We start from the raw sequence: 25,451 nt of genomic DNA, 5'->3' as shown, positions 1-25,451 counted from the left end.
TCCCTACATATTGACTGGAGGGAGAACAGCTTCCCATCATTACTAAAGGCCTTTTTGCCATCCCCGAGGGAACAACTGCATTGTTTTTACATCAATAGCAAGTGGACGATGGATTTACCTGGTTGGCTTAAATGTATTTTCCCTGCTGGTCTGACCAGGGTTCATAGCTGTTGTTTATTTAATAACCCTCTCCCACTCATGCAAGTCAGTGTCTAGGGTAGGGCAGAGGAATCTAGCACACTGATGTATGTTAAGACATCCAGCATTATTATAGCAGATAGCAGAATTATTTAGTCTGTACAGCGAGTTTAAAATGTAAAGTAAAGTAAATTAAGTAAATTAGTTGCTCTGGGGATCCCTCAGAAGTAGCTTTCTAAAGTGCATGGCAAACTCACTTACAAGGTAATGCTAGCATTAAACAAACAGAAGTGTATATGTTGTAGGTCAATATAGGCTTCATATATGAAATAACATTGACAATGACAATGATGCAGTGTTTCAGTATCACAATAGATCCACTACCTTTTAAAAATCCAACTGCAGCCTTGCAAACATCGATAAGCTTCAAAGTTTTTATCCAAGCAAAAATATCAGGTGTTGTACGCCAAACTTTGTACATTACCCTCTAGTGGCTAAGTAGTGTCATTACTACTTAACACTTCTCTAGTCTAGTGCATATTGATATTGCAGCTAGGAATAGCTAGATCATTTAATACATTTGTTGAAGGTAAAGGATTAATTCTTTGTTAACCCCTAAACAGGAACATTTCAAGAACCGGGAGAGGCCACTGTGACCAAATGTTCTATATTTTCATTCAAAATGAAATCAATAGCATACCCTAAATCATGATATTATTGTGAATGCTGCTTACTAGTGATGGACTGAGATAAACTACAACTTGAGAAAAGTCTATTGAAATCGGTTACATGTTTGACTGCTGGTGTGGTAAGAAGGACGGAATAAAAGGGCAGAAATTGGGAAATGAAGGAGGGCCTTGGAAATGTAATCGCAGTCGGACATAGCTACACTGTAGCTACACTGACTATGCCATTTTGGCCAGGACATTTCAAGCATCAGCCACACTGAGTAGACTAGGTTGGTCAAGCCCCTGGTCGGCCTTAACGGACAGTAAGTTCGTGCTGAATCTGTATGCATTTTTAGATTTAAGACGTAAGTAAATATTGTGTGCGTACGTGTTATCTCTCCTCCAATAAGTCTTACAATATTCACAACAATTCGTCTGCCTTCAACATGCTTCTCAAACTTATAACAACCCCATGAGTTACTACCGTTGCCAACATTTGGTTGTAGTTTCATCCATGTTTTGCCAACAAAGTGGTGCGCAGACTTATAAGAAAAGGGATTCATGAATTAATAAGCATATAAAAATACAAAACATTTCATGGAAAATACTTAAAATCCCTGACACCCCTTCCAGTCACCATGAGACAAGAATTGGTTAGGCTTCGTTTAAAATCGTAATACTTCTATGGAGAAGGCATAGGCCTATATTGTGTATAGGCTACATCGTAGGCTACTACAACGTGTTCACAACCAATTACTCCATGGTTAACTAATATTAAGACAATATTGTGCACATGACTCAAGATCTTTGTCTGTATATTTAATAAAAAAAAATACCAAATGTGCGCGCGATTTACTTGAACGTGGCGAAGTAATTAAAAAACATATATATGGTCCCTCTTGGGCTCCGTAGTAATGGATAGCGACACGAATGTGAGTAATGTAAAAAAAAAAAAAAAAACCACATTCATATTAAAATAAGAAAGCCATGGCTGTTTGTTATCTGGGACAACTGGCAAGCTAGCGATACTGTGGAAATCAGTTTTCTAATGTGAGCTAACTTACAATTGATGACATTAGTGTTCTTTTTCCATGGAATGTAATGCTAATGTAACTTAAAAATACAGCTAATTAACGTTAGATAGCGTTATCTCATGTCTGTGGTGATTTTTACTAGCTAATATTAGCTACGGTCGTTACCGCTATCTAAATTAATCTCATGTTAGCTTACTGTAGGTAAGTGTTACTTGTGTACTAAAGTACTAAATCAAAATTATCTTTTAACTTTAATTTATAAATAAAAGTATACCTATACATAAATAAAGATATGTATATATAAACTAACTGAGAATTAAAGACAACAAAGATTGGTCATCAGCTGACAATAAAGCTCTCTATAGTCCGTTAGATAACTAAGGTTAACGTCATCATGTCTAACAGAGACAGCTAGATAACATTACACCACTGTTCGTGAACGTTAAATGAAGGTTAATCTTTAACCGTATTTGGTCATCTGGCAATGTAAACGGATATTTTATGGATCACGAAATGTACACTTCGTGTTAGCTGCAAGGTGGGTTGACAGTTGAGGTCATGATGGTCCATCATCCTATACCTTTGGGTTTAGCTGAGTTGGCGAATCAAAGATAAGTAACGTTAGAGCACGTTCTGATTTGAGTTCCTGTCCACACTACACACTCATGTGGGGAAAAAAGGGAAAAAAAACTACTCACGCACGTGATTCTACCTTGTGGCTAATTAAAAACCAGCTTCTTCGCCATAAAAACAAGGTATGGAGACATTTGATTTCTAGTATTTAAAAGGAAGGCATGCGTAATTTAGTCACAATGTTGGGAGTAATTAGGTCAAGGGAAACCCACGAGGACAATTTTGCCTGTTGGGTTATTGCAAACAGTAAGTCCGTCCTATGTCTTTTTAAACTTCTTGTCTAATTTAGCAGCGCAGTACCGACAGTTTTACCCAACATGTGGTTTTTCGAACCGATGCCACAAGCAGAATTAATCGTCACGGGGGTACCGTGGCCGTACATTCCATTTTACAACCAATACCATGATGGCAATGGTAAGTTGACTGGGCATACTGTTGGCCATCAAACGGTGAAATTGTAATAAAGTCATTGTTGATGGCCAAAGGTGTCAGTTCTCTCACAGTACAAGTCAAATGTTAAATAAACTACAGCATCACTAAACCCAGGACGGGTGCGTTCACCTTTTAACACTCAGCAACATATTGGATCTAAGTGCAAGTCTCTTGCATGGCAGCGACATGAAACTAACTTACTGTGAAGCACTCCATGGAATAGATTAGAAGTAGGTCAAACATATTGTAACGACAAGTTATTGTTAACCATGTACTGCTTCAAACCCCTACAGCTATCTACAACTCTGAGTATCCCTACTTGTCCACAAATGTTGCTAAGAAGTTTATGCTCTGCAGGTTGGTCTAATTTATTCATTCATTTCATAATTTAGTCATTTAGCAGACGCTTTTATCCAAATACAATATCCAATACAAAGGAGAGAACAATCAAGCTATGAGCAATAGAGACCTAGTGAAGTGACCTAATAAATAAATACTACTTTACATAAGAAATTTAAAAAAGTGCTGGAATGTAACTACTGTATGTGCGAGTTAAGTACTAGTTAGAGGAGATAGCATTAGAGGAAGGATAAGGAGAGGGAGGAAGAGGAAGGGAGAGACTGACTCTTTTTATAATACACCTTACATGACTTCTGTCTGTATTAATGCCGCCCTCTATGCATGAATGCATAGGAAACACAGGCTTGACATTCTTTTGCATGCCTTGATATGCATTTACGTCGTTGTTATGGACACAGTTCTGTTTCTTTCTAGGTCCTTGTTTGATTTAGTAAACTCTTCATATTGCCTGGATCTAGATGACAAGAGGTTGTTGACGTGGTACTGCAATCTATCAAATGAGGAGAGGGATATAATCCGGGGTAATTAAAAGAGATTATTGGATATTCTGTGACATTAAGTGAAATACCACTTGCTTGACAAGATTAACATAGTCACATGTCAACAAGAATGAGTTATGTGTGCTTTAATACTTGTGAATTTATTTATCTTTTGGCAGAAGAGGGAGGTCTTTATCAGTTTCTTCTGAGGCATCCTGCTCTTGATGTAGCTAAGAAGATAAAAACAGTCCATGTGAAGCGTGAGTTATTGCTTCCTATGCAGTATGTCTAAAAGAATGCTGATTGCTTCTGCACTCATTCAGGTAGGATGAATACATTTTATATCTCCTCCTTGCAGCACAGATAAGGAGAGCTGGGGTGGAAATGTCTTCACAATTGAACAAGTATGTCGTTCTTGCCTTTTATGTTTTTGTAATGCCATTTGTGATGTGGCCTTGTGTTTTATGCTAAAAGTAATATACCTCATGCCATGTGCTTTTAACAAATAGATCCAGAATGCCAACATTTTATGGAGTATCTCAGTGTAAGAAGTGTGGAACAAGTTGTCCCTCAGGTTCTGAAACATGCAGACCCTGTTTTGTTCCTCCACCAGTGGTCGAGGAGAGGATGCATTTACCAGGTTATAAGTCACTGTTTCCCATCCCCTATAGCAACATAACTAATGTTTTTCCTGCAGACTTTCTTTTTTAAGCAATATAATGACTTCTTTGTGTTTAATTTTCAGTGTTGTTTCTGTGACTTAGTATAACGTTTTGTTTTCCTACAAAGGCCCAAAGAGGGAGCCTGCTGCAATACAATATGTGCCAGGCAACAGGGGCTTTGGGGTCTGGGGTGGCAACATCCATAGTGCTCCTGGTGACCAAGTGTCTCAGGACAGCTTCCAGTCCGCTTTGGACAACAGCCATGCCTCGCTTGCCTCTGCCGATCCGAGAGGAAGCACAGGCTCCCAGGCGCAGCATCTCTTCAAGGAGCGGCGAGAGGGACGGAGCAGCGCAGCCGTCAGCACATCCAGAGACACGTCGGCGCAGGCCAGCTTCTCCCTGGACGTGGAGCTGGAGCGGCACAGGTCGCAGATGGCCCAGGGCGCTTCCCCTCCAGCCTACCCCGTCCACCAAGCGGAGTTCTGGACGAGTTCTGTGACGGACAACAGGAGCTATATGGACCTTGCGCAGGAGCAGCCCCCGGAGTACTACAGCTTCAACAGCACCAGGTTTGACCAAACGTCAGCCGAGTGGATGGCAAACGGCAGCCAGTCTGCCGAGCAGGCTAGTGTGGACTCGTTCGTGGCCGCAGGGGGCAGCACAGAGAATAGCCGGACGACATCCAGCGCTGGGTTGTTCCCTTCTGAAGTCTCAGTGTCCTGCCACAGCTGCCCCTCAGAGTGCTCCAGCCTGAACGCCACTGCCGACGAGAGCCTGCGGCTCGAGCCCAGAGACGAGTTTCATAGCGTCATGGAGGAGTCGGTCAACCCGGAGCCGTGGCTCATCTGCTCAAGCCCTGGAGAGAAACCTCATGTTTCCCCATATCAGAAACCACATGTGGATCTGCATGTGAAGCTGGGCGTTGGAAAGGGCCAGCAAACCCCAAGGAAAGAGGAGCAGTCGGTGGCTGCGTCCTTCATACCAGTCAGTCCAGATAAGTCTGGAGTCAAGCTGCCAGTATCAGCTGCACCCCGTCCTACCACTGTGACCCAGGCTGTAGATGCCAGTGGCGACTTCCGAGCTTGTTTCACATCTACGAAGGAGTGTGAAGCCGCCCCGAGCACCACGGACGCCTCCACTGAGATGGACTCTCCCATGTGCCTTGAACAAGACACCCAGACCATACAGCCCTCCACTGCTGAGAAGAGTGTCATCACAGAGGTCTACATAGCAGATCTCGACTACCTGACTAAGGTACTCTATGAATGTCTCCCCTAAAGCCCTGTAAGCCATGTCAATTTCCCCTCCTGAAAGTTTATAACTTAAAATATTCCTTAGGAGTTTTTGAGGCTGAAGTCAGTGGAAGAGGAGCTGGAGCTGCTGAAGGCCAATCAGCTGAAGCCCAACAGGAAATGGTAAAACACAGCCCCTCTGAATCTCTCTGAAACATGCGTTGTGAGGCAGCTATATGAGCTTTTTTGCTGCATATCTGAAGGCATCAGTATGTAAATGTTTAGGAATGAAGGTTTGACTTTTTGGTGTAATGTTCTTCAGTGGGTGTGAGAGTGGACAGAGGTTGAAGCATGCAGAGCTGAAGCTGCTGGCTCTGCAGTATGCCATGTGCCAGGAACACTGCTGGAGGAGATACTACACCTCTGGACACGTGGAGGAGAGTAAGCTGCACTGGTGAGACTTTTTTATAAAGGTTTAATGTGGGTTTCACAATGAGAATGATGACTAGTCTTATTGAGTGTATTTTAAAGTACATTTTGTACTATGTCATCTGAAAAGTGTCTAGAGGTAAAGGCATATACTCATGCTTTGCTGCCTTCCAGTTTCTCAACTGGTGGATCGTGACCTAAAACTGAATCATTCTGAATGGGTCTCGGAGTGTGCGTTCCTTCAGAACTTTAATGACTTTTGCAGAACATTTATGAACAGTAGTTTTTATTTTGAAGTGGAAAAGAGTCTTTGCGTCGCTCCTCCCTCAATCATAAAGGGAAAAGGGAGTTAACAAGTCAATTGAGTATTAAGCCGTATAACTTCACAGAATTAAAAAAAAACGTTACTCAACGGAAAAAATAAAGGTCCTGGTATTAGACAATCAAACGTATAGTGTTTTCTGTTCCACTAGTTGGATCCTTGTCTTCGAAAGCATTATTATGTCAAAGAAGGAAAACACTTAGCTTAGCTAATTTACTGTAGTTATATTACTGGGTAATGTATTTTCTTGTCATTTGCATTTAGTATGTGAGTGAGATTAGCTATGTTATATGCAATGTTGTGTGTGGGAAATAAGTTTGAATCCTTAAGTTGGGAAAAAGGTGAAACAAATAGTCCAGAGAACTTGACACTGGTAAAAATAAATCTAATTAAAATCTCATGTCAGACTTAGGCTAATGAGCTATGAATGCAGGGATACAAGTAGGGCCTGTGTTTATACTTTTATTTGAATGGTTTAAATTCTGAAATTTAAAAAATGTGGGTCCCAAGGCCAGTACAGTACTCTCTCCCCCAAATGAATGACATGAATTCCCCTTTTAATCTTTGAAGCGCTGGTGAGGTCCCTGGGAGCTTAGCTGAAACTCTGCACGCCCTTGATCAGGATTATAACCAGATGAGGCGGCAGGTGCTGTCAGGGGCCGCTCTGGATGAGTTAACCCCTCTCTCTGTGGACACCCACCGGCTCAACACAGAGGCACGGTACACTCCAGCACAGGTAGAATCGTTCACAATCTTTTCAGCATTATTCACTTTTTACATGCTGGTGTTGGCATGTTATGCTGCATTTATACCCACCTGTTGTGTTATGTGTTATATCCAGAAAATGAATGGATGTCTAGAAGACGAGGTTCCGCTTGAGTAAGTAGTTTATGCTTTGGTGATTTGTGTCGTATTAGTAATTAGTAATAAGCAGTAGTATTATCTGCTATTGCTTAATCACTGAGCTTCACATTCTTACACTCTTCAGCTAACCGTTGGTTTTCCTGTCTAGATCAACAGGTGCATCACAAGTGCTTCAAAAAGAAACAGATACAGAAATGGGTTCACTTGGAGTGGATAAAGCAGAAAGGCCAGGCAGAAATATAACATCCAAAAAGGTTTGCTAACTAGTTGAACAGCTTCAACTATTCTCTCGTCATACATGTTTATTTATTTATTTTTTCAGTGAAATGTTTTTGTTATTTATTTATTTTTGACATTTTTATACAGGGTGCACTAGGCCAGCCTGGAGTGTCTCTCACACAGTCAGGTGGTGTTAAAAGTTCCAAGGTGGTTTCTGTGAAGACCCATAAATCAGACTCGTCCCATGGATCCTACAGACCTGGTAAGAGATGCCACCCATTTCTAAAGTAGAGAGCTGGATTAATTAGCTGTGTGCTTTTCTGCCTTTTAGCAATTGCCTTTAGAAATGTGTGCTCCATGCTAAGTAAAGGCTTCATGCCTATATGCTCTTAACTTGGGGTGGTTCCCGGTTTGTCCCTTTCTATAGGTGGTCCTAAGGAGCGCGGAAATGTTGAGGCCTGGTATGATGCAGAAGAGGATCTTGGGCCTGCTGGCCGAGGCCTGAAAGAGGAGCGGCTCAGAAAAGTGATAGAAAGTGAGAGGAACGGGGAAAGTAAGTTTGTCTCTGTTGGTCCGATCTGGTCTCGTTTCAGCTCATCTCACTCATGGTTTTTCATCCTGTTGCAGTGGGAGATGATAATGATGATGATGATGGCAGGAAGATGAGTTTTAGCTGCCTCCTGTCTATTGCTGACCTCCCTGACGATGTAACGGAGGTAATCGCTCTGTCTCTCTCTCTCTCTCTCTCTCTCTCTCTCTCTCTCACACACACTCACACTTATATTGCTGTCTTTTGTAGTCTAAAATGGCATTGCTCATCTACTGCCACAAGAGAGCAGCAAAACCTTATGTAAAATCTGCTCTCCCTCTGCAGGACGATCTGTTGCTTGTATTTGAGAAATATCATCCGAGGGAAGTTTGCTTCACAATGTCAAGCAAATCCAGGTAAATTATACTGTTATTTCAAGTAAAACCCACAGACAGAAATAAACTACCTTTGATGGATTCTATTGTTCTTTTGTGGACGATAAGATGGCCATCAGTTGGAGCCCATTAACCTCAGTAGTTTAGTTTGGGTGTCTTGAGCATCTGTGTCCTTTTATTGGCAGCCACATTACATGGCGTCACACTCTCTTTCCTCTTTTAAAGGACTGCCAGCGTGACGGTGAGCTCTCCTGAAGATGCCGAGGCGGCAGTGCAAGACCTCCGCGGCACAATCGTCCACGGACAGTCCATCCAGGTGAGGCGTGCCGGGACACTACCTGCTGCAGGCCCCGAGGGGGACCACGCCTTCAAGAAGCCCGACACCCCCAGACCAGCACCCTCAGGAGACGTGCCCAAGCTTGGCAGTGTGAAGAAGAGCCCTCCATATAACATGTCACCCAAAGTGAGTGGGTAAAGCACACCCCTCAACACACTCTGTGTTTACTTACTGGTGTTGGATCACAGAGATAGAGGTCTATTCGGATGTAAAGAACCTTCTTGTGATAACATGCACCAAGAGGTCCTCTGTAGTTTTGCTTTGTTCGAAAATGTATATATTTTTTTACACTTTAGCTAATGCTGATTACCTGTGAACCTCTTGAATCTTGCTTTTGTCTCTATCTGCCAGCCTCTTCGCTGCCGTATAGAAAAGCTGGTGAACGTCAGCGACGTGCCCACAGCCACGGGCACCTACGTGCCACAGCAGCCCCCCGCCAACACCACCACCATGGGCAGCTTCGACACGCTGATGGCTCGGCTGTCGGAGCGCCACCCGGAGCTGGGCCGCCAGAAGATCCTGGAGGCGCTGCTGGAGCTGCGGGCTCAACACCGCGGCTTCCTCAGCGGCCTGCCACTGCGCACCATCGTGGAGATGACCACCGAGCTTCTCACCACCCAGGCCTCGGGCTCAAAGTGAGAGGGCGAGGAGGGGATTGCTCCAGAAGTGTAGAGCAGTTTGTTCTGATATCCAGATTGGCACATGACCAATACGTGTTCAATAAGTCAGCTGTTTTGGTTCATATGCTCAGCAGAGTAGTTTGTTGTTTTTGTATCTTTATCAAACCCACAGGGATTTTTGGGAATGCTGGCATGAAACACTGTTCATATTAGATATGTCTGCAGTATTCGGTTAGACCTGGATAATTGGGAAATAAATGTTTAAGTTCAGTTTGCATTGTGAGTGTTATTACAACCCCCAAATATCTACTATTGATTTCAGGCTATGTGTGTGCATATGTAAACGTATTTAATGTTGTTTAAAGAGGCACTGCACTCACTGCACTCACAGCTGTAAACTAAATTATATGACTGTACCGTGATGAAACACATTAAGATAACCACCGAGGTCCTCACCACCCAGGCCTCGGGCTCAAAGTGAGAGGGCGAGGAGGGGATCGCTCCAGAAGTGTAGGAACGGGGGTTAGAGCCGTTACTTGTTGAATCCAGTCTAGCATGGCTTTTTCAGTTTCTTTGTGGGTTGCACCATGCTATTCGGTTAGACCTGGATAATTGGTAAATAAATGTTTAAATTTAGTTTGCATTGTGAGTGTTATTACAACCCCCAAATATCTACCATTGATTTCAGGCTATGTATGTGCATATGTAAACGTATTTAATGTTTTTGAAAGAGGCACTACACTCTTAAATGTGTTTTTTCAGCTGTAAACTAAATTATATGACTGTACTGTGATGTAACACATTAATGTTGGTGCTTAAGTACTTTGGAGCAGTTAGGCATGTATCACCAGACCGGAGTTCAAATGTGTACATATTTGACCACTAGATGGCGCTGGAATATTTATTTTCTGGGCGCACTCGTCTGAAGCAGGCAGTGGAGGGGTCAGAAGAGTTGGGGTGGTCCATATCTGAACCTTTGTGACGCTGTATGTGCTTAAATGCCAATTGCATATGTATACAATGTCCATGGAAAAACTAGCGTATTAAGCCTATGTGTTAATTATGTCTTCAAGAGACCGGACGTAAAGGTTTGATTTAATGGTAGGCTCTACATCTTTGTCCATTTGTTGCTCTTGTCAAAGCCATTTCCACCTCTGTTCTCGAATGCTACTGAAAGGTGACATCGGCTTATGCTCGAGTAGATCTTAGATCAGCCTATGTTCACTACTCGGACTGATATGGTCAACAAATTGGAGACAATGTTTTCAAATGATTTCTGAGGGCCCAAAGTAGGCTATAGTCTGCATTGCAACACTACCCGAAATCAGTTCTTTGACTCCCGTCCCAACAGGTGGCCGGCAAGTTAACGCTGATCATGTGACTGGTAACTGACCTGACGGTATTTAGGCTGTGCTACTTAATAGCTAGACATAGCCTTCGTAACCTGAAAGAACTGTCCGTATTTTTGTCCACCAGTACATTTGTGCTATAGGGTTAAATTTAGGCAATATAGTTTGCCCAATTTCGGCATCATCTTGAAGTGAAAGATGTTATGCTCATTTAGTTATTGTTTACCTATGTTTGGCTGTAGCCCGATTCATTTATAGTCTGTCCCTACTCTAGGGGAAAGTATGCTACAATGTTACCGTTTCGTGTAAATTAGACTGAATGTACTGTTTCCAATTAAACGCCTCGACCCGGCATGTTGATGTCACATCGTCTAATCTGGTAAACAAATGAAAGGGTTAAAGAGCCGCCTTGTCCCTGTTCATCTTGCCCCCCTCATAGGCTATGGGCGGAGTTTGTGAATATACGCGCAGAGCCGAACACAAACTTCGGGAGCGAAAACAAGAATAGAATGTAGGGTCTTTGTGGGAATTGACGATTTTTCACTTGGAAAGATTACTAAGAAAGAAGGGATTGCACTAACACAGAGGTTGCATGCATAACGGATAAACTAAGCGTTTCTTTTTAAAATGGCAACTGTAATGGAGTTCCTTCCAACCGCAACATGGTAGCTCTGTAGCCTTTTCAAATGACTTTGGATTACTTTCAAAACTAAAAACGGCCTTTCCGAGTTTGTTTACGATTAAGTTTATTATTTCGATGACACACCTTTGTACGTGTTTGCTTTGCTAAAATGACTTTAAGATAGGCTACTTTGCCGGAGCTGACGGACACCGAGATGGGTTCAGCGATCTCCAGAGACCGTCAGGGCAGAGAGAATGCCTGATGTGATTTATCCTGTTTGATGAGGATCCTAAATTGTTGTCGCATCCGTCGGACATAAAGCCGGATTTCATGGAATTATTTCAACAGGCAAAAATGTGGAATCTCATGTATCGCACTACTTTTTCTTGGATGGTGCTGGAAATATTTATATGCAGTGTTAAAGGTAAGATTTAAACTTCGTCTCAGGTCAAACGGTCGCGTGTTTAAACAAATAACACCAGACACTATATGACCACTTAATATCTTATCCATATTCCAAGACTTAAGACCATTGTTATTTCAGAGAGCGAGGTTAGCCTACTGGTATGATTGGGTTTCTCTGTGTAGGCTAGCTGATTTTAAACAACAGTGCTTCAAGTGTACACGTGTATGACTGCTTCTGTGGACTAATTTACGTGTTCCTCCGTCCAGGTCTTAATGTTTGCACAAGTGGTAGTGCCACATCCTGCGAAGAATGCCTCCTCATTCACCCGAGCTGCGCCTGGTGCGCCCAAGAGGTGGGCACGTGTTGTATTCCTATAGGCGTAAAGTAACCACATAATTGTAGCAGTGTTGCATGTAAAAGTGTAACAGCATTGTAAACGTGCTATTTAAAAAATGTGGGTCATTTCCCTCTTTACCGGAATCAAGAGAAATTAGGCGTATGGACATCTAAAACAATTATCTGTTTGAATATCCCTCTTGCTTCCACACTGCATCTTAGTTAAGAAGATGGATTAACTTTACCTTCGTTCCCATTTCTGACACTACCTCTGTTGCTATATTGTACAACATGTATGATGATAATAATCAATAAACACTGATATCATTTCAAACAGGACTTTGGAATGACAAGAACTTTAACCTCACGTTGCGACCTGAGCCAGAACCTGCAGAAACGTGGCTGTGATGTGCGGTTCATCGAAAGCCCGAGCAGCACAGCAAGAGTTGACACGAGCGTACCACTGAGCTCCAAGAGCTCTGGCCAGACTCAGTTTGATGTTGTCCAGATACAGCCACAGAGGATTTCTCTGAACCTCCGGCCCGGTATGCACTTTCTCTTGGTGTCTGTCCCACAACCATGAGTCTGCCAGCACAAGGGTTTTCTGTTTTCCTGTTGAATGTCTTTGTTTCTTCTGCCTTAGGATATACCATGTTTATTTTGTGTCAGGCAGTGCCTATTTCAAATAATTTGATCAGAGTTTTGTTTTGATCAATGTTGACAGCAGCAGCAGAAGTCCATCTTGAACCTCTTAATGGTGTTTGACAACATTATGAATGTTATGCTGCTACAATGACTGGAGGTGCCACTGTCTTGCAGGTGACCCAACTTGGTTCGGGGTCCAGGTGCGACCGGTGGAGGACTACCCAGTGGATCTGTACTATCTCATGGACCTCTCACTGTCCATGAAGGACGACCTGGACACCATCCTCAACCTGGGCACCAAGCTGGCAGAGGAGATGCGCAAACTCACCAGCAACTTCCGTCTAGGCTTTGGGTCATTTGTGGACAAGAACTTATCCCCATTCTCCTACACTGCACCCAAGTATCGGGACAACCCTTGCAATGGGTGGGTAGAATCTGTCCAGTGTTTTCCTTTTAAACATAATCTCCCCTGTCAGCTTTTTGTGAGTCGTTGTTAGCTTTTTGACTGCTTTTGCCAGTAGTTGTAGGAATATTTGTGTTGTCATGCATGTCAAGGCAAGCTGATCAGTCAGGTTTCATTTCCTCCTCCAAATGGGGAGTGATGTTTGCACTGCTAATCAGAAGTGATATTGAATTTCCCCTGACATTTCTTGTTGCCCCGAGCAAAACACCCTTTAGTGTCCCTCCTCTCAAAAAAAGGTCAGCTTTTGAGTGCTCCCCCCTCCACCCAGAATGCACAGGCCCACAGGTTTTGTTGTTAGCCGGGTAGGTGTGGCTACAGCCGTGACCTCTGCATCAGCGATGCGGACGCTCGTGCGTGGTGGTGATGTTGCCCTGTGAATGGAGAACAGACTGGAGCGGGAGCTGAAAAGGCTGCGGCTCGGCACGCTTGCCCACCGCCGCCCCTGCCCCCACCCCCACCCCTCGAGGGCTAGATAACCTCACGCCAACCTACTGCCATCACGCCTCGGTGCCCAACTAGGTTATGCCCTGGCCTGTGAGGCAGTCACTGCGCCACAGCAGCAAGCCATTAAAAAGGCAGATGACTGCTGTGGCCAGTTCCTCATCCTCATTGCAAACCTTCCATGCATTCAGTGCCATATGATCAAATAGGTTTGCTCCATGCATGAGCTGTGCACCTCCCATGAGAAGTAGATGATCGTGCTTTGTGTGTGTTTACTTCGCACAGTGTCATGCCAAGGGTGGGAAAGAAATGTTCAATTCATTCAGGAGTTAAATTACCCTTATCACCTATTAAGCCACAGTTACTTCCTAGATGGATACAATACCTCAGAAAGGGACCGCGATTCTGTGTAAAAAAAAAAAAAAGCTCCAATTTTTTTTATTAAAATGTCTTTGTATTTTTTTCCCTGTGTGTCACTGATACAAATACAGATACAAACTATTCCCGACATGTGTACCTTCCTTTGGGTTCCGCCACATCCTCTCACTGACGGATGAGGTGGATCGCTTCAATGAGGAGGTGCAGAAGCAGATGGTCTCCCGCAACAGGGATGCCCCCGAAGGCGGGTTTGACGCCATACTACAGGCGGCTGTTTGCAAGGTAAGCTGTCAATCACGACACTGTCCATGCCACAGCCAGAGGGCTGCTGCTAATGATGATGTTAGCTTTTAGCCGTTTTCAATCAAACAACAGACTCAGGCTTCACACAGGAAGAGAGGGATTAGCCCAGCTGAGCAAACAGGAGAGCCTTCCACTGGCAGGTCTTGTCATGTCCTCATGGCAGACTGGGACCTGAAGAGTCTCTCTGGGAGCGAGAAAGCCTGTTTTGTTTTTCAGTGCCACGTCATTAAACTAAATATCAGCACTCATGAACTGCCTTTTGTCCAATCAGATTACTCAACTGGAATAGTATGTATTCCACCAGCTTCTCCATAACAGTCTCCCCTCATGCATGTGTGTGGGTGAAGGTCAGGATTGTTTAGTTTTGACTCCATTAGTCACAGCGCTGGGAGGAATGCAGTGGCCTGGCTTTGTTTTGTGTTTTTTTTTCTCGGATTCACTCTGGAAGTGTTCGCTTTAAGCAGATTTAAATTTTTTAATGAATTGAGGTTCAGCAGCATAGGCCGATAGGGTGATGACTGTTGGCAGTCTGTGTGAGGGCAGCGAGGTTTGTAAATACATGGATTTACACATCACTGTATTTGTAAAACATATTCTCAGTCCTATGGTGAAATGTCGACCATTTACTAATTTTAGGGAAGTTGTTGAAGTGGAAAAGCTGCGCCTCTTTTCTTTATATTGAAGAAGTTGCAAGTCATGATTAAAGATCAGAATTATAGATCAGAATGTCTGATTAATTAGAACATAAGGGTCTCTGGTAAGTGTCCTGCCATCTGGAATACTGTGACCTAGGGATAGCAGGAGGTGTGTGTGTGTTCACAACCTCTGATCTCGGGTCGTGTCAGAGTGCCATTGTTGTCTTTATACCCCCGCCCCTTTGAGAAACATCTGTACCAAATAATCAGGGCAGCTTTTATCATCTTAACATTTGCTCACGGGTGGATCCATTAATTAACAATCTCCCCTGTGAACCAACATTGTGGCCGTTCCCGTATCAGAGTAGCTGCCTGATGCATATTCATGTTGGGTTGGGGCTATTGGTTGACACCCGTTCTTTTGTTGAGGATACTTAAACTTGGACACTTTCATTGCCTAATTAGAGATGCAGGTGGATCCTCATGTGAAACCATGCTCTCTCCCTTGGTGCACACCCTTGTAAAGGATGAACCTTGTTCCTGACCATTCTCTTGACTGAGTCTCCATGTATCTGTGGTGTAAAATTACCATCAATATACTGTGTAATTTGTACATAATTCATTCTGCAATTCAGAATATAATCCATAGGACTTGGTGGTTGTGCGTGTGTTTTCTTGGTAGGAGCGGATCGGATGGAGGAAAGAGGCCTATCACCTGCTTGTGTTTGCCACGGATGACGTGCCCCATCTTGCCCTGGATGGCAAACTAGGGGGACTGGTTCAGCCTCACGATGGGAAGTGTCACCTGGATGACAAGAATGAATACGATGCCTCCACAAAGATGGTAAGCAAAAAGTGTGCCTCTCACCTCTCGGCAGATTCACTCAGGTCATTCAGAATCGATTTCCTCTAAATGAGTGATTTTTAGAACGGCCACTCACTTCACAAAGATACTTTTAAGAATTACCTTTGCGGTATCCTCTGCAATATCCTTGAAGTAATGTTTTATCTCCAGTTACCTGCGCACAGTTTCTCTGTGTGTATAAAAAACAAAAAGTCAGTAGGGAACCACGAGGGCCATAATCTCACAGTTTACTTTGGAATACAACCCTCTGTATTTGGTTACCTTCACAGCAAAGACACAAATTGCTTAAACAAATGATTGGCAACTCACCTCATTCCTAATTGGCCCTCTCTGGGAAAGCTGGAGGTGAACATTTATTGATGTCTGTAGCGTCCAACAATGAGCGACCAAACCATAGCTGTTTGAACTAAAAAGTTTTACATGACTATTTGCTGATGATTCATTAATCTCTCTAAGTAATTGCTGTGGTGACAGAGAATGAAGCAACCTTTTCATGCGCCCTTGAGGGGGACAGGAAGACACTAATGTAATAATAACTTGATCACTGTCATGCGCTGTACAATAGCAAAATGAATTCAGCCGACTGAATAACGACGTTGTGTTCTGGTTCATTCAAGCCCTCTGCGACCTCCCCGGCCTTATTGATGAGCTGAATGTTGCAAACTGTATGGTAGATTGAAAACCTTGTGTGCACTCCCCCCTCAATAGACTGGCCCTGGATCAGTATTTGGAAGTATACGCTTCTCTGGGCAGCACGTCCCGTTTTCAACAAGTGATTTGAACTGTAATGTCAACAAAAGCATGCTCAGTCTGTTTCTTGTTGGAGATCCAGCAGGGATGCTCTCAATGATCTAAAACAGTCCTGACTTTACTTTGTGTTGTGGACCACTGCTGATGGTGATGATCATCAACCAAGGCAGACCTTTTGATTGTGCCCAATTTCAATCAGTTTGCTTTATCCACATGAATATCCACTAAACATTGTCTGTGCTTCTCTATTAGGGATGCAACGCTACAGTGGGCCCATGATTCGGTATGAATCATTCATTGTTTTGGCCATGGTTACGGTATCTTATTCGCTATCTTTATTTTTGAGGGGGGGGGGGGGGATTAAAAGTTTCTATTCAGAAAAATTGTAGCCTGACTAACTAGGTCTGATTTCTAGGACTGTCTATCGGTGGAGAGGGCTAGATATGGTGTCTGTCAATTCGTTTTCGATTTCTCTCTGTGATGTTTCAAAGAGCTTTGCTGCTTTTGTTATTACCCCCGCCAAGGACGTTCTGTTTTCAGTGCGGTGTGTTTGTTAGTTTGTCTTTAAGAATTACGCAAAGACTACAGTGTTGGTTTCCATGAAAACTGGTGGAAAGGTGTAGCATGGGCCAAGGTCAGGAATAACCCATTCCATTTAGGAAGTCCACAAATTTAGTTTCACTTCCGCTAATGTTGCGACAACGTTGGGTCTGTGCTCTCTGACTGCCCTCCTAGTTTCTTTATTTTTTTATTTGTCACAGATTGTTGTTGGAAGGCAATAGCAGGAGATTGTTGTGTGCGCTGACGAGTTGACTCTCCTTGGAATACGGACGTGTGATGGTGCCGTAAATGAGACACCATGTCTCAGACACCATGTTAGAAGTGTTTCCACTTCCACAGAAGCCAACAGTGGCAAAGCAATGCTTGCAGACTGTACTTAATTTACGATTTTCTTACCCTCGTCATCATATTGAACGCTGAATCCAAAATGTTCCCATACAGCGGATTTGAAAGACGGCGGTGCCTCTTCAAATTTGCCTCTTTTTGTCCAGCCATTGTCAAGTTGGAGTTCAAAGAATTACGTTTTTAGTTTCCCCTCTCTTCTCCAGCTCCTATTTGAATACAGAGACTGATGTTTTGGAGCACCACTCAACAATCTGAGGAGATATATTGTGGGATTTGTAAGAAAGCTATCCACATCATTTCTTGCCTAAGAATTTGGAGTTGATTTCTGGATGGATTCTCAAGGAAGTGTTCCCTTGAGGACCGTTGCATGGCATTTGTAGTTACACTTTGGCCTCGACATTGCAGAAGAGGCCTCCATTAATTTGGAAAACTCCCTTCACTTTTTCCCCCACTTTCTTTCCCATGCTCTTCCCCTCAGCAGTTGATGACATTTTTGTAGCACTATATAAGCAACCCAAGCACAATTACTGTTTCACTGGTGCAATTCTCCAGAAAGTGATTTGACTTGATGATACTCCTACGTGTACCAGGTCAGCAATGCTGTGTGATGGTATGTTTAAAATGGCTAATGTAAACAGTATAGGGTGAACAAGAAGGCCATTGACTTCCCCCTGTAAATTTCCTGTCTTGTCTAGAAGCTAAATTGGGAAAGAGCAATTGTGTGAACATGTGATGCATGATCACTTCTCATGGCTGTGTGGCTCTCATGGATCTGTGTGCTTTTCCTACAGGATTACCCATCCCTGGCCCTTCTTGGTGAGAAACTGGCCGAAAACAACATCTTCCTCATCTTCGCCGTGACAAAAAGGCATGCCGTTTTGTACAAGGTACTGTCGTGAAACACATTTTGTTGACTGTCTTCAAATTTGGAAACTCTCCGTGCGTTATTAATTATTAACACATCACATTGCAGAGTGGTTATATTTTCTGACTTAGCCTTTTTATCGTCCATTTCATGTTTGAAGAACTTAACTGCACTGATTCCCGGAACCACAGTGGAGATTTTGGAGCCCGACTCCAAGAACATCATTCAGCTGATCGTGGCTGCCTACAACGTGAGTGCTCCTACGCCGGACGGCTCACCCTGTCTGTGTCTTCAGTGTCTCAGGGAGTACGGAATCTGTCTAGACTACGGCCTAAGACCGCTGGGAAGACATGCAATCTAACCGTTGGCTTCGCCCCATTCCTTTCTTAGCACGCTAAGATGTTTGGATTACAGAGGACAAAAAAAAAATCTGTGTGTACAGTGTGTCTTATCATTTGCTATTAGCTAGACAATATCAGAGTGTTTGTTTGCCAGAACAGACCAAGCGTGATTGGCAGTTACAAGAACTCTGTGCTCTCCCAGTGGAGATTTGTGTTCTGTGTAGGAATTGGAACTGAACCCTGCATGGGTTCACGGTTATGCCACTAATATTGGAACAGGTTTGCAACTGAACCTGCGTAGGTTCACGGTTATGCCACTACTTTTGGAACCGGTTTAACTGCAGTCTGGTCTCTTGACTTATTGTTTGTCTGGATATCTGGCTTCTTGTTCAGATTAGTTGTATGGTTGGTTAGCCAAATCATTTTGGGCAGGAATTCTTTTTGGGAGATTAGCAAAACACGGAGGAAAAAAAAACATGAAAACACACACAGTGTTATAAATCACCTCCTTTTGCTTAGTCCTTTTGTAGTAAGATTAATTGTGAGCCGGCTTCCTGATTTCCTGGCCTTGTGATTTGGGTCAGCACCTTTTTAGGCGAGGCGTGCCAACGCTTTGAACTGAACTGAACTGAACTGAACTGAACTGAACTGAACTGAACTGAACTGAACTGAACTGAACTGAACTTATGTGTGCCGTGTGTGGCTGGTGAAGGCCCCATTAGAGGTGTCAGTCAGGGCTGGGCTGAGGCTGCTTTAATCAGTGTCCCACTTGGCAGGGACAGAGAAGAGAGGATGTCTTCTGTTCTTAATTTTTTTTTGCCATGTCTGTGTAGGTAATGGCTGTGCACTGAGCTTTATTTCTGGCACAGCCCCACGCTTAAACAGCCATGCATGTCTGTACACACACGTTGTTGCCATTGGTCAGAAAGTAGGTTTATGAACCAAATCTCCTCAACCCCCCCCGCCCACACACACACACACATACATACACACACACACACACACATCCACATAACAAAGGAAATGTGCTTTTTCTCTTTTCCATTTGTGGGTGTTCTTTCGGGTGGCATTTTGTTACCAACAAAGTAAACAATGTGCAAGAGATTTCATTCCTCAAATATTTACCTTGGCAATACTGACATTTGTGTCTATGTATTGCTTGTGTTGCCAAAAAATGGCATCATTTAGTTTCCTTTTTTGAAAGATTGTTTTGAAGTTTCTTTTCAAATTGGAATTGGAAGGCAGACAGTGTGGATGGAAGGTCAGAGGAAAGAAGCCGCAGTCCTAAAGGGACCGGAGACGTTTTAATCTCATGGGAAATCATTGGAGCGGTCTAAGCTAAAGAGGGAGGCCCACAAGAGGACACAAACAGCTCCACAGCTCCAAGTCTTGGCTGATAAGGCAAAAATGATTATGTGTCTGGGTTAATTTTGGCCAGATATGACCACTCATTATTTTTTGGTCAGTGATGTTTATTTTGGTGATTTGTGGTATTTCTCTTGTTTGCTTGTCCTTTTCCGTGTTAGAGTTCATAATCCATCCTCTTCGGTTGTTTGCGTCTGAAGGGGAGACACTAATGACAGCAGATCATGCTCTGCTTTTTTCCCCCTTCCAATATGGGTCAAAACAGGACAATCAATCACTGCTAACCCTGAGGCATGGTTTTGATTAGCAGTGTGTCAGTTTTGAAGGTCTGTGCTCTCCAGTGCCTTGATAAACACATGCAAGCACGCGCACACACACACACACACACACACACACACACACACACACACACACACACACACACACACACACACACACTCTTACTCAAGCATTCTTACTCAAACTTGCACAATAAAACACAGTCAAGTGCTCATGCAAAAGTACACACATTCTCCATAAGACACGTATGCAATCACACACATCCACCCACCTATTGTATGTCTTGCTGTGTTGATGCATGCTGTCCCTCGGCTCTGAGAAGATTTGCGGAGGCAGAACACAACAGTGCAGTCTGTCTGTGTGTGTCCCAGTCACAGCCCTCTAGTTTCAGTCCCCAAGTGATTGTTCTGCAAACTGTTTGCATTCTTGTGTCATTGAAATTTCAGAATTTCAATGATTCAGTCTTCAGAAAAACTGCCATATTGGTACAAAAAGCTTATGGACTATCCCTTGAGTGTTTAAAATCTGAGGACTATCCTATGAGTGCTTAAAATCTATCTCATGATGTCTAATTGCAGGAAAAAAATTTTTCTTGATTTATAATCATCTCAGGCCTGTGCAGTGAATGTCTTGTACAGTCAAGATAATCAGCTCTCTCCCTTTGGGCTTCCTGCTGCAGAACATCCGGTCCAAGGTGGAGCTGAGCGTGTGGGACCACCCCGAGGACCTGAGCCTGGGCTTCTCCGCCACCTGCCAGGACGGACAGTCCCTCCCCGGCCTACGCAAGTGTGCCGACCTCAAGATCGGTGAGACGGTGAGTCAGCGAGCGACATCCCTGAACTGGACATGTGCTCAAGGTGGATGCCAAGGGGGGGGCAGAGACCTATTTGTAGTCGTGGGATGTTACATCATGTCTTGTATATAACACACACACACACACACACACACACACACACACACACACACACACACACACACACACACACGCGCGCGCGCGCACACACAGTGCTTGTGAATGCCTCTAGCCAACTTTACTGGAAGTAAAATTCATTCAGTGAATCCAGGGAATTAGGGAAGCCACTCGCCACTTGTCTGTAAAGTGTAGAGTTCCAGTTTGATTTGTACAAACCGCAAGCACTGCAGTAACATACCGGCCTTCTCAGACTTTACAGTGAGTTATCTCAGAGTTCCTCTATCACAGGAGTGTCTGATTTCATTTTATGACCAATTAGGACTGAGCATGCAGTATCTGAACATCACCGTCATCACAGTGGTTAATCTTAAGAGAAAAAAAAAACAGAAGCTGAAAGTACTGACTCGGCAGAAGAAGGCCCAGCATCCTGTCGCGACAGCACAGACGCTTCATCAGCATGTGTTCAGTTTGGTTTTACTGGACGCACTGCTGTCTCCATGACGGCACACAGTCAGGCCTCTGTAACCCTCTCAGCTGAGCCCCGTAGCATTTTTTTTTTCCTACTGGGCTTTTCTTTTGCTGCATTTCTGCCATTTGTCTTTCAGCTTAACTGGCATTCTGTTATTGATCTCATAGTCTTTGGTTCCTTTCCCATCGACAACACCTGCCACTCAAAGTCCTCCACAAGTTTGGTTCTCAAAAGTGTCTTGTAATAAAAATGAAATGGCAGAAAAGTTAAGGTCCACTGATTTTACAGTTTACATCAACTTTGGTGGTGTGGCAAATGGCTTAATGGGTTTACAGTCATGGGGACATTGTTAGCTTTTACAATAATCTTTTCATCCATAACAAAAGGTACATCACCCACAATGATGACTTGCAAAACCTGCTACGGTGAATGCTGGTTGTTGCCAGGGAGACAACAATCATTATAAACTGGATCACATTATCAAGTCTATGAAATGTTTTGGGCCTCTGTGTTATGCAGTAAGACCATTATAACACTCTCCTCTTTCTCTTTTTATTGTGTGAGGTGTATGTATATGCACTAACACACACACACACACACAGAGCTAATTGGACTGCCACACTCAAATGTAAAGATCCTTTAGACAGTTGGAGAGAGTTCCATGAACAGTGCCTCTATTGGGGTCTTCTCCTGACATGCCTCCACACGGAGCTCTGACACCCCAGCCAGCATCCTCCTCCTCCTCCCGAGGCGCTCCTCTGTCCCCCTCGTGTCCCTCCTGTGGGTTTTGCCTAATTGAGTGCTGAGATGGGTCGGCCGCGCAGAGAAAAGCACGCCGCTGAATGGCACTGTTGAATGGGGGGGGGGGATTCCCATGGCCGTGTGAGCCTGGCCTGTTGTAATGGGCCTGCTCTTTGCTTCGCTTTCGCCTCAGTCTCCCTCGCCCCGGTTATAAGGGGGATTGTCACACTGTGCCCAACTGCCAATCTTGCCTGTGAAAGTAGGGTGGTGGTGGTTGGGAGTGGGGGTGGCACAGGGAAGGAATGTCTCCTGCGCTGAACATCCGCAGCATGTCAATGGGATCCCACACAAAAGCTGGAGAGAGCTTGCTTGCATCCTCACTCGCTCCCTAAGCGAGCAACCCTGGGCGCAACAGGGCCTCAGTAACACAGGCTCCAGCCCAGATTCTGAATCCAAGCCTAGATCCCTTTCAGACCCACACCCTGCGCCTACCCTCCAGAGACCACTCAAAAGCCCCCATACATAACAGATTGGCTAATCCGCTCTCCGCGCTGGCCAGAGGCCCTGGATGCATCGCTTTTAATCCCCCCGCGACAAAATGCATCCACAAGTAAACAAAGTTAGCGACCGTGAGGCCTGGAAATATCAGAATATTTTTCTTGGAGATTTTCCACGTCAGATTTGTTTTTGAACAAGTTATTATTTTGCATAGCTCAGTTGGAGAAGACGACACCGGTTTTAAGGGGAGCTGACGGCGTGAACCCCAGTAAATCCTGCATGTTAAAGAGGAATGCATCCACGGCGTTACCACGGGGTGGTAGCTGCGCTGCTGGTAGCTGTGTTGGTGTTATTGTTTCCATTTCTCGTGGACATAGCTTTGGCACCAGAGCCTCTCACAGCATACACACACACACACACACACACACACACACACACACACTGGCTTCCTCTGTCTGTTTTCTGTGTTAGAGAAGGGGAAAAAAAGAGAAACAAGGTCCTGTTAACCTAAAGCATTTCATCAGCATTCCTCCATATTGCTCCTACCTCTCCGTTGTCACCTACACTCTGTGCCTGGGACATTATATTACTGCAGTCCTTGTTGCTTGGTCTAGTTCTTATTGTCTTGGCTTTTGCTCCCACTTTTCTTATTGTTTAAACAACCAGGGTGGCAACTCCTTCTCCTGGAGTGAAACATTCAGTTTTATGGAGTTTGTTGTGTTCTTTTTATGGAGTTCATAATTTTATGACATTCTTGATGAAGAACATGTGCCCTGGCCCATCAAGCTGAAAATGGAGAGTCCCTATGAAAACATTTACTCATGACATTTGCTTTTGTTGCTTTTAACTAGAGGGGAAAGAGTCAGGCTTTCACCTTGAGTTTAGCTGATTGAGTCTGCCACGTATGAGGTAAAAACGACCTTTGCAATACGGCCTTTCTTACTCTGTTCCTTCCCCCTCCTTTTCTCTCTTCCACTCCCTCTATATCTCTATCTCTCTCTCTCTCTCTCACTCTCTCTACACTCGTTGTCTCTTTTCTCACTCCTCCTCAGCCATTAACCCCACACTGGGTGCCCTCGTCCATGTGACCTCACATGTCTCTCTAATCGAATTCAGCCCTCCTTCATTAGAAGCACACTGCATCCGTGGTGTGCCCTCGTCACCGTGGTCCTCCATGTGCTCGGCCCTCCCTCGGCCGCCCCGACTGTCTCATGACCGCTCCTGCTCACGCTCCCCGCTGCTGCTGGTAGTCTGTTTCCCGCTCTTTCTACTTTCTCTTGGCCAAGCAATCCGCGGAATGCGCACAGGTGGTGGAGCGTGTGTGTGTCTGTGTGTCTGTGTGTGTCCTGCATACCCCGTGTCATCACTCTGCGCCCATCCGACAAGGGCGCCTGTGTTTAGGGATCAGGAAGGGCCTTAAGCTTGTCATCTTGGCTCTGCCCACTGGGGAAAAGCCAAGGCCTGCTGTGCCGATGCAGAGACAGAATCCGTTCTTTCTTTATTTCAAAAGAGAGGGGAAAAGTCTGCAGCTTGGTGGTGAATATTTTATAGCTGTTTCATGTTCCTCGAGGCAGTTGCATTAAAGGTTCAGCTGTTCGTGAAGTGCATTTTTGAACCACGCATTTCATACGTCTGCATTAAGACTACTGCTCCTTGACAACTCTACTGTGTGTGTGTGTGTGTGTGTGTGTTGTGCGTGCGTGTGTGTGCGTGTGTGTGCACGTGTGTTTCTTCAAGAGGGGGATGATTTTCCTGTGCTTTCATCAGAGATTTCCTCTCTGCGTTTTCATGTCGTGCTTTTGAAGTGAACACTGAAGTGCACTCTCCCAGGACACTCTGAGGTCTTCCCCCTGCAGCGCTCTCAGGATCCCCATGCAGAAATGATGAACTTTCACACGTGATCCAGACCAGAAACAGCCACCCACTGCTACACTGAGAGAGAGAAAGACAGAGACAGACCATTTGTACTGGCATTCTAGATGCTTCCATGCTGACCCTTCCTATTTAAGACACAGGGGTCACACTTGGTGGTTCTTGCCAACATCAACATGGCCACTCTGCTGAGGGCTCGGTTCTAAAGCCCCGGATCCCGCTGCTCCGTGGCTCTGAGTGACTGCGTCAGATCTTCAAAGAGTGTGTGGGGTTGCTTATCCCTCCTCAGGGGGAAGGCAGGGAGTCCGAGAGCCACCACTCTGTGTGTGTGTGTGTGTGTGTGTGTGTTGTTGGAGCTGCCTACCCACTCCCTATAGTATCCATCAAAGCACGGTGTTTGTTTAGTGTATGCCTCTGCTTTTCTTTCACATACTTCCTGTGTTCCGAGTCTGACCACACCCAAGTCCTGTAAAATCTTTGGCAGATGGGTATGTTTACCTTCAGCGCTCTGCGAACACGTCGCCATAGTAGCCCAATGTCTTCCTATAGCTAACTTGGCATTTTGCAAGCAAAGACCTGTTAGAATTATACATCCTCATCCTACCAGTTCGCTTGAAACGATATCTGCTAAATACAGGGTAAATACTTGTTACTAC

At 44.4% G+C, this 25,451-nt stretch overlaps 2 protein-coding genes across 5 annotated transcripts in view; both read left to right on the top strand.

Moving 5' to 3' along the window:
• The first annotated feature begins 1,839 nt into the window (after positions 1-1,839).
• On the top strand, positions 1,840-9,628 carry rbm44 (RNA binding motif protein 44). Of its 4 annotated transcripts, none has more exons than XM_031585166.2 (19): positions 2,482-2,595; positions 2,763-2,887; positions 3,199-3,262; positions 3,680-3,786; positions 3,924-4,004; positions 4,103-4,148; positions 4,254-4,384; positions 4,534-5,660; positions 5,745-5,821; positions 5,961-6,092; positions 6,960-7,125; positions 7,231-7,268; positions 7,402-7,507; positions 7,620-7,734; positions 7,900-8,007; positions 8,100-8,188; positions 8,347-8,417; positions 8,622-8,859; positions 9,085-9,628. In XM_031585166.2, exons 2-19 carry the CDS (start codon positions 2,791-2,793, stop codon positions 9,370-9,372), a joined length of 3,081 nt encoding a protein of 1,026 aa, XP_031441026.1. In that variant the 5' UTR covers positions 2,482-2,595; positions 2,763-2,790; the 3' UTR covers positions 9,373-9,628. The 4 variants fall into 4 exon arrangements, with proteins under 4 accessions (XP_042566050.1, XP_031441026.1, XP_031441012.1 ...); XM_031585152.2 differs by having other exon boundaries at positions 2,483-2,595; positions 7,900-8,025; XM_042710116.1 differs by lacking the exons at positions 2,482-2,595; positions 2,763-2,887 and adding an exon at positions 1,840-1,856 and having other exon boundaries at positions 7,900-8,025.
• A 1,490-nt stretch (positions 9,629-11,118) lies between these two features.
• itgb5 (integrin, beta 5) overlaps positions 11,119-25,451 on the top strand; it is a 39,991-nt gene continuing 25,658 nt past the window's right edge. The window contains exons 1-9 of the mRNA XM_012819564.3: positions 11,119-11,748; positions 11,997-12,082; positions 12,404-12,611; positions 12,886-13,135; positions 14,107-14,275; positions 15,614-15,775; positions 18,244-18,339; positions 18,478-18,567; positions 20,982-21,116. Coding sequence (XP_012675018.1) covers positions 11,655-11,748; positions 11,997-12,082; positions 12,404-12,611; positions 12,886-13,135; positions 14,107-14,275; positions 15,614-15,775; positions 18,244-18,339; positions 18,478-18,567; positions 20,982-21,116 — 1,290 coding nt within the window. The 5' untranslated portion in view covers positions 11,119-11,654. The remainder of the gene's footprint in view (positions 11,749-11,996; positions 12,083-12,403; positions 12,612-12,885; positions 13,136-14,106; positions 14,276-15,613; positions 15,776-18,243; positions 18,340-18,477; positions 18,568-20,981; positions 21,117-25,451) is intronic.

This window comes from Clupea harengus, chromosome 2 (genome assembly GCF_900700415.2).
Source record: "Clupea harengus chromosome 2, Ch_v2.0.2, whole genome shotgun sequence".
Taxonomy (NCBI): Eukaryota; Metazoa; Chordata; class Actinopteri; order Clupeiformes; family Clupeidae; genus Clupea; species Clupea harengus.
The sequence above is the reverse complement of the archived record's forward strand: the minus strand, read 5'-3'. Positions and strand labels throughout refer to the sequence as shown.

What these genes read in the sequence shown, in the direction of transcription:
- rbm44 (XM_031585152.2), top strand. Translation starts at nt 2,791, where the DNA reads ATGTGGTTTTTCGAACCGATGCCACAAGCAGAATTAATCGTCACGGGG. An exon ending in CACGGTACACTCCAGCACAG is followed by an intron (nt 7,126 to 7,230) that starts GTAGAATCGTTC and finishes TGTTATATCCAG; the next exon opens with AAAATGAATGGATGTCTAGA. An exon ending in ACAATGTCAAGCAAATCCAG is followed by an intron (nt 8,418 to 8,621) that starts GTAAATTATACT and finishes CCTCTTTTAAAG; the next exon opens with GACTGCCAGCGTGACGGTGA.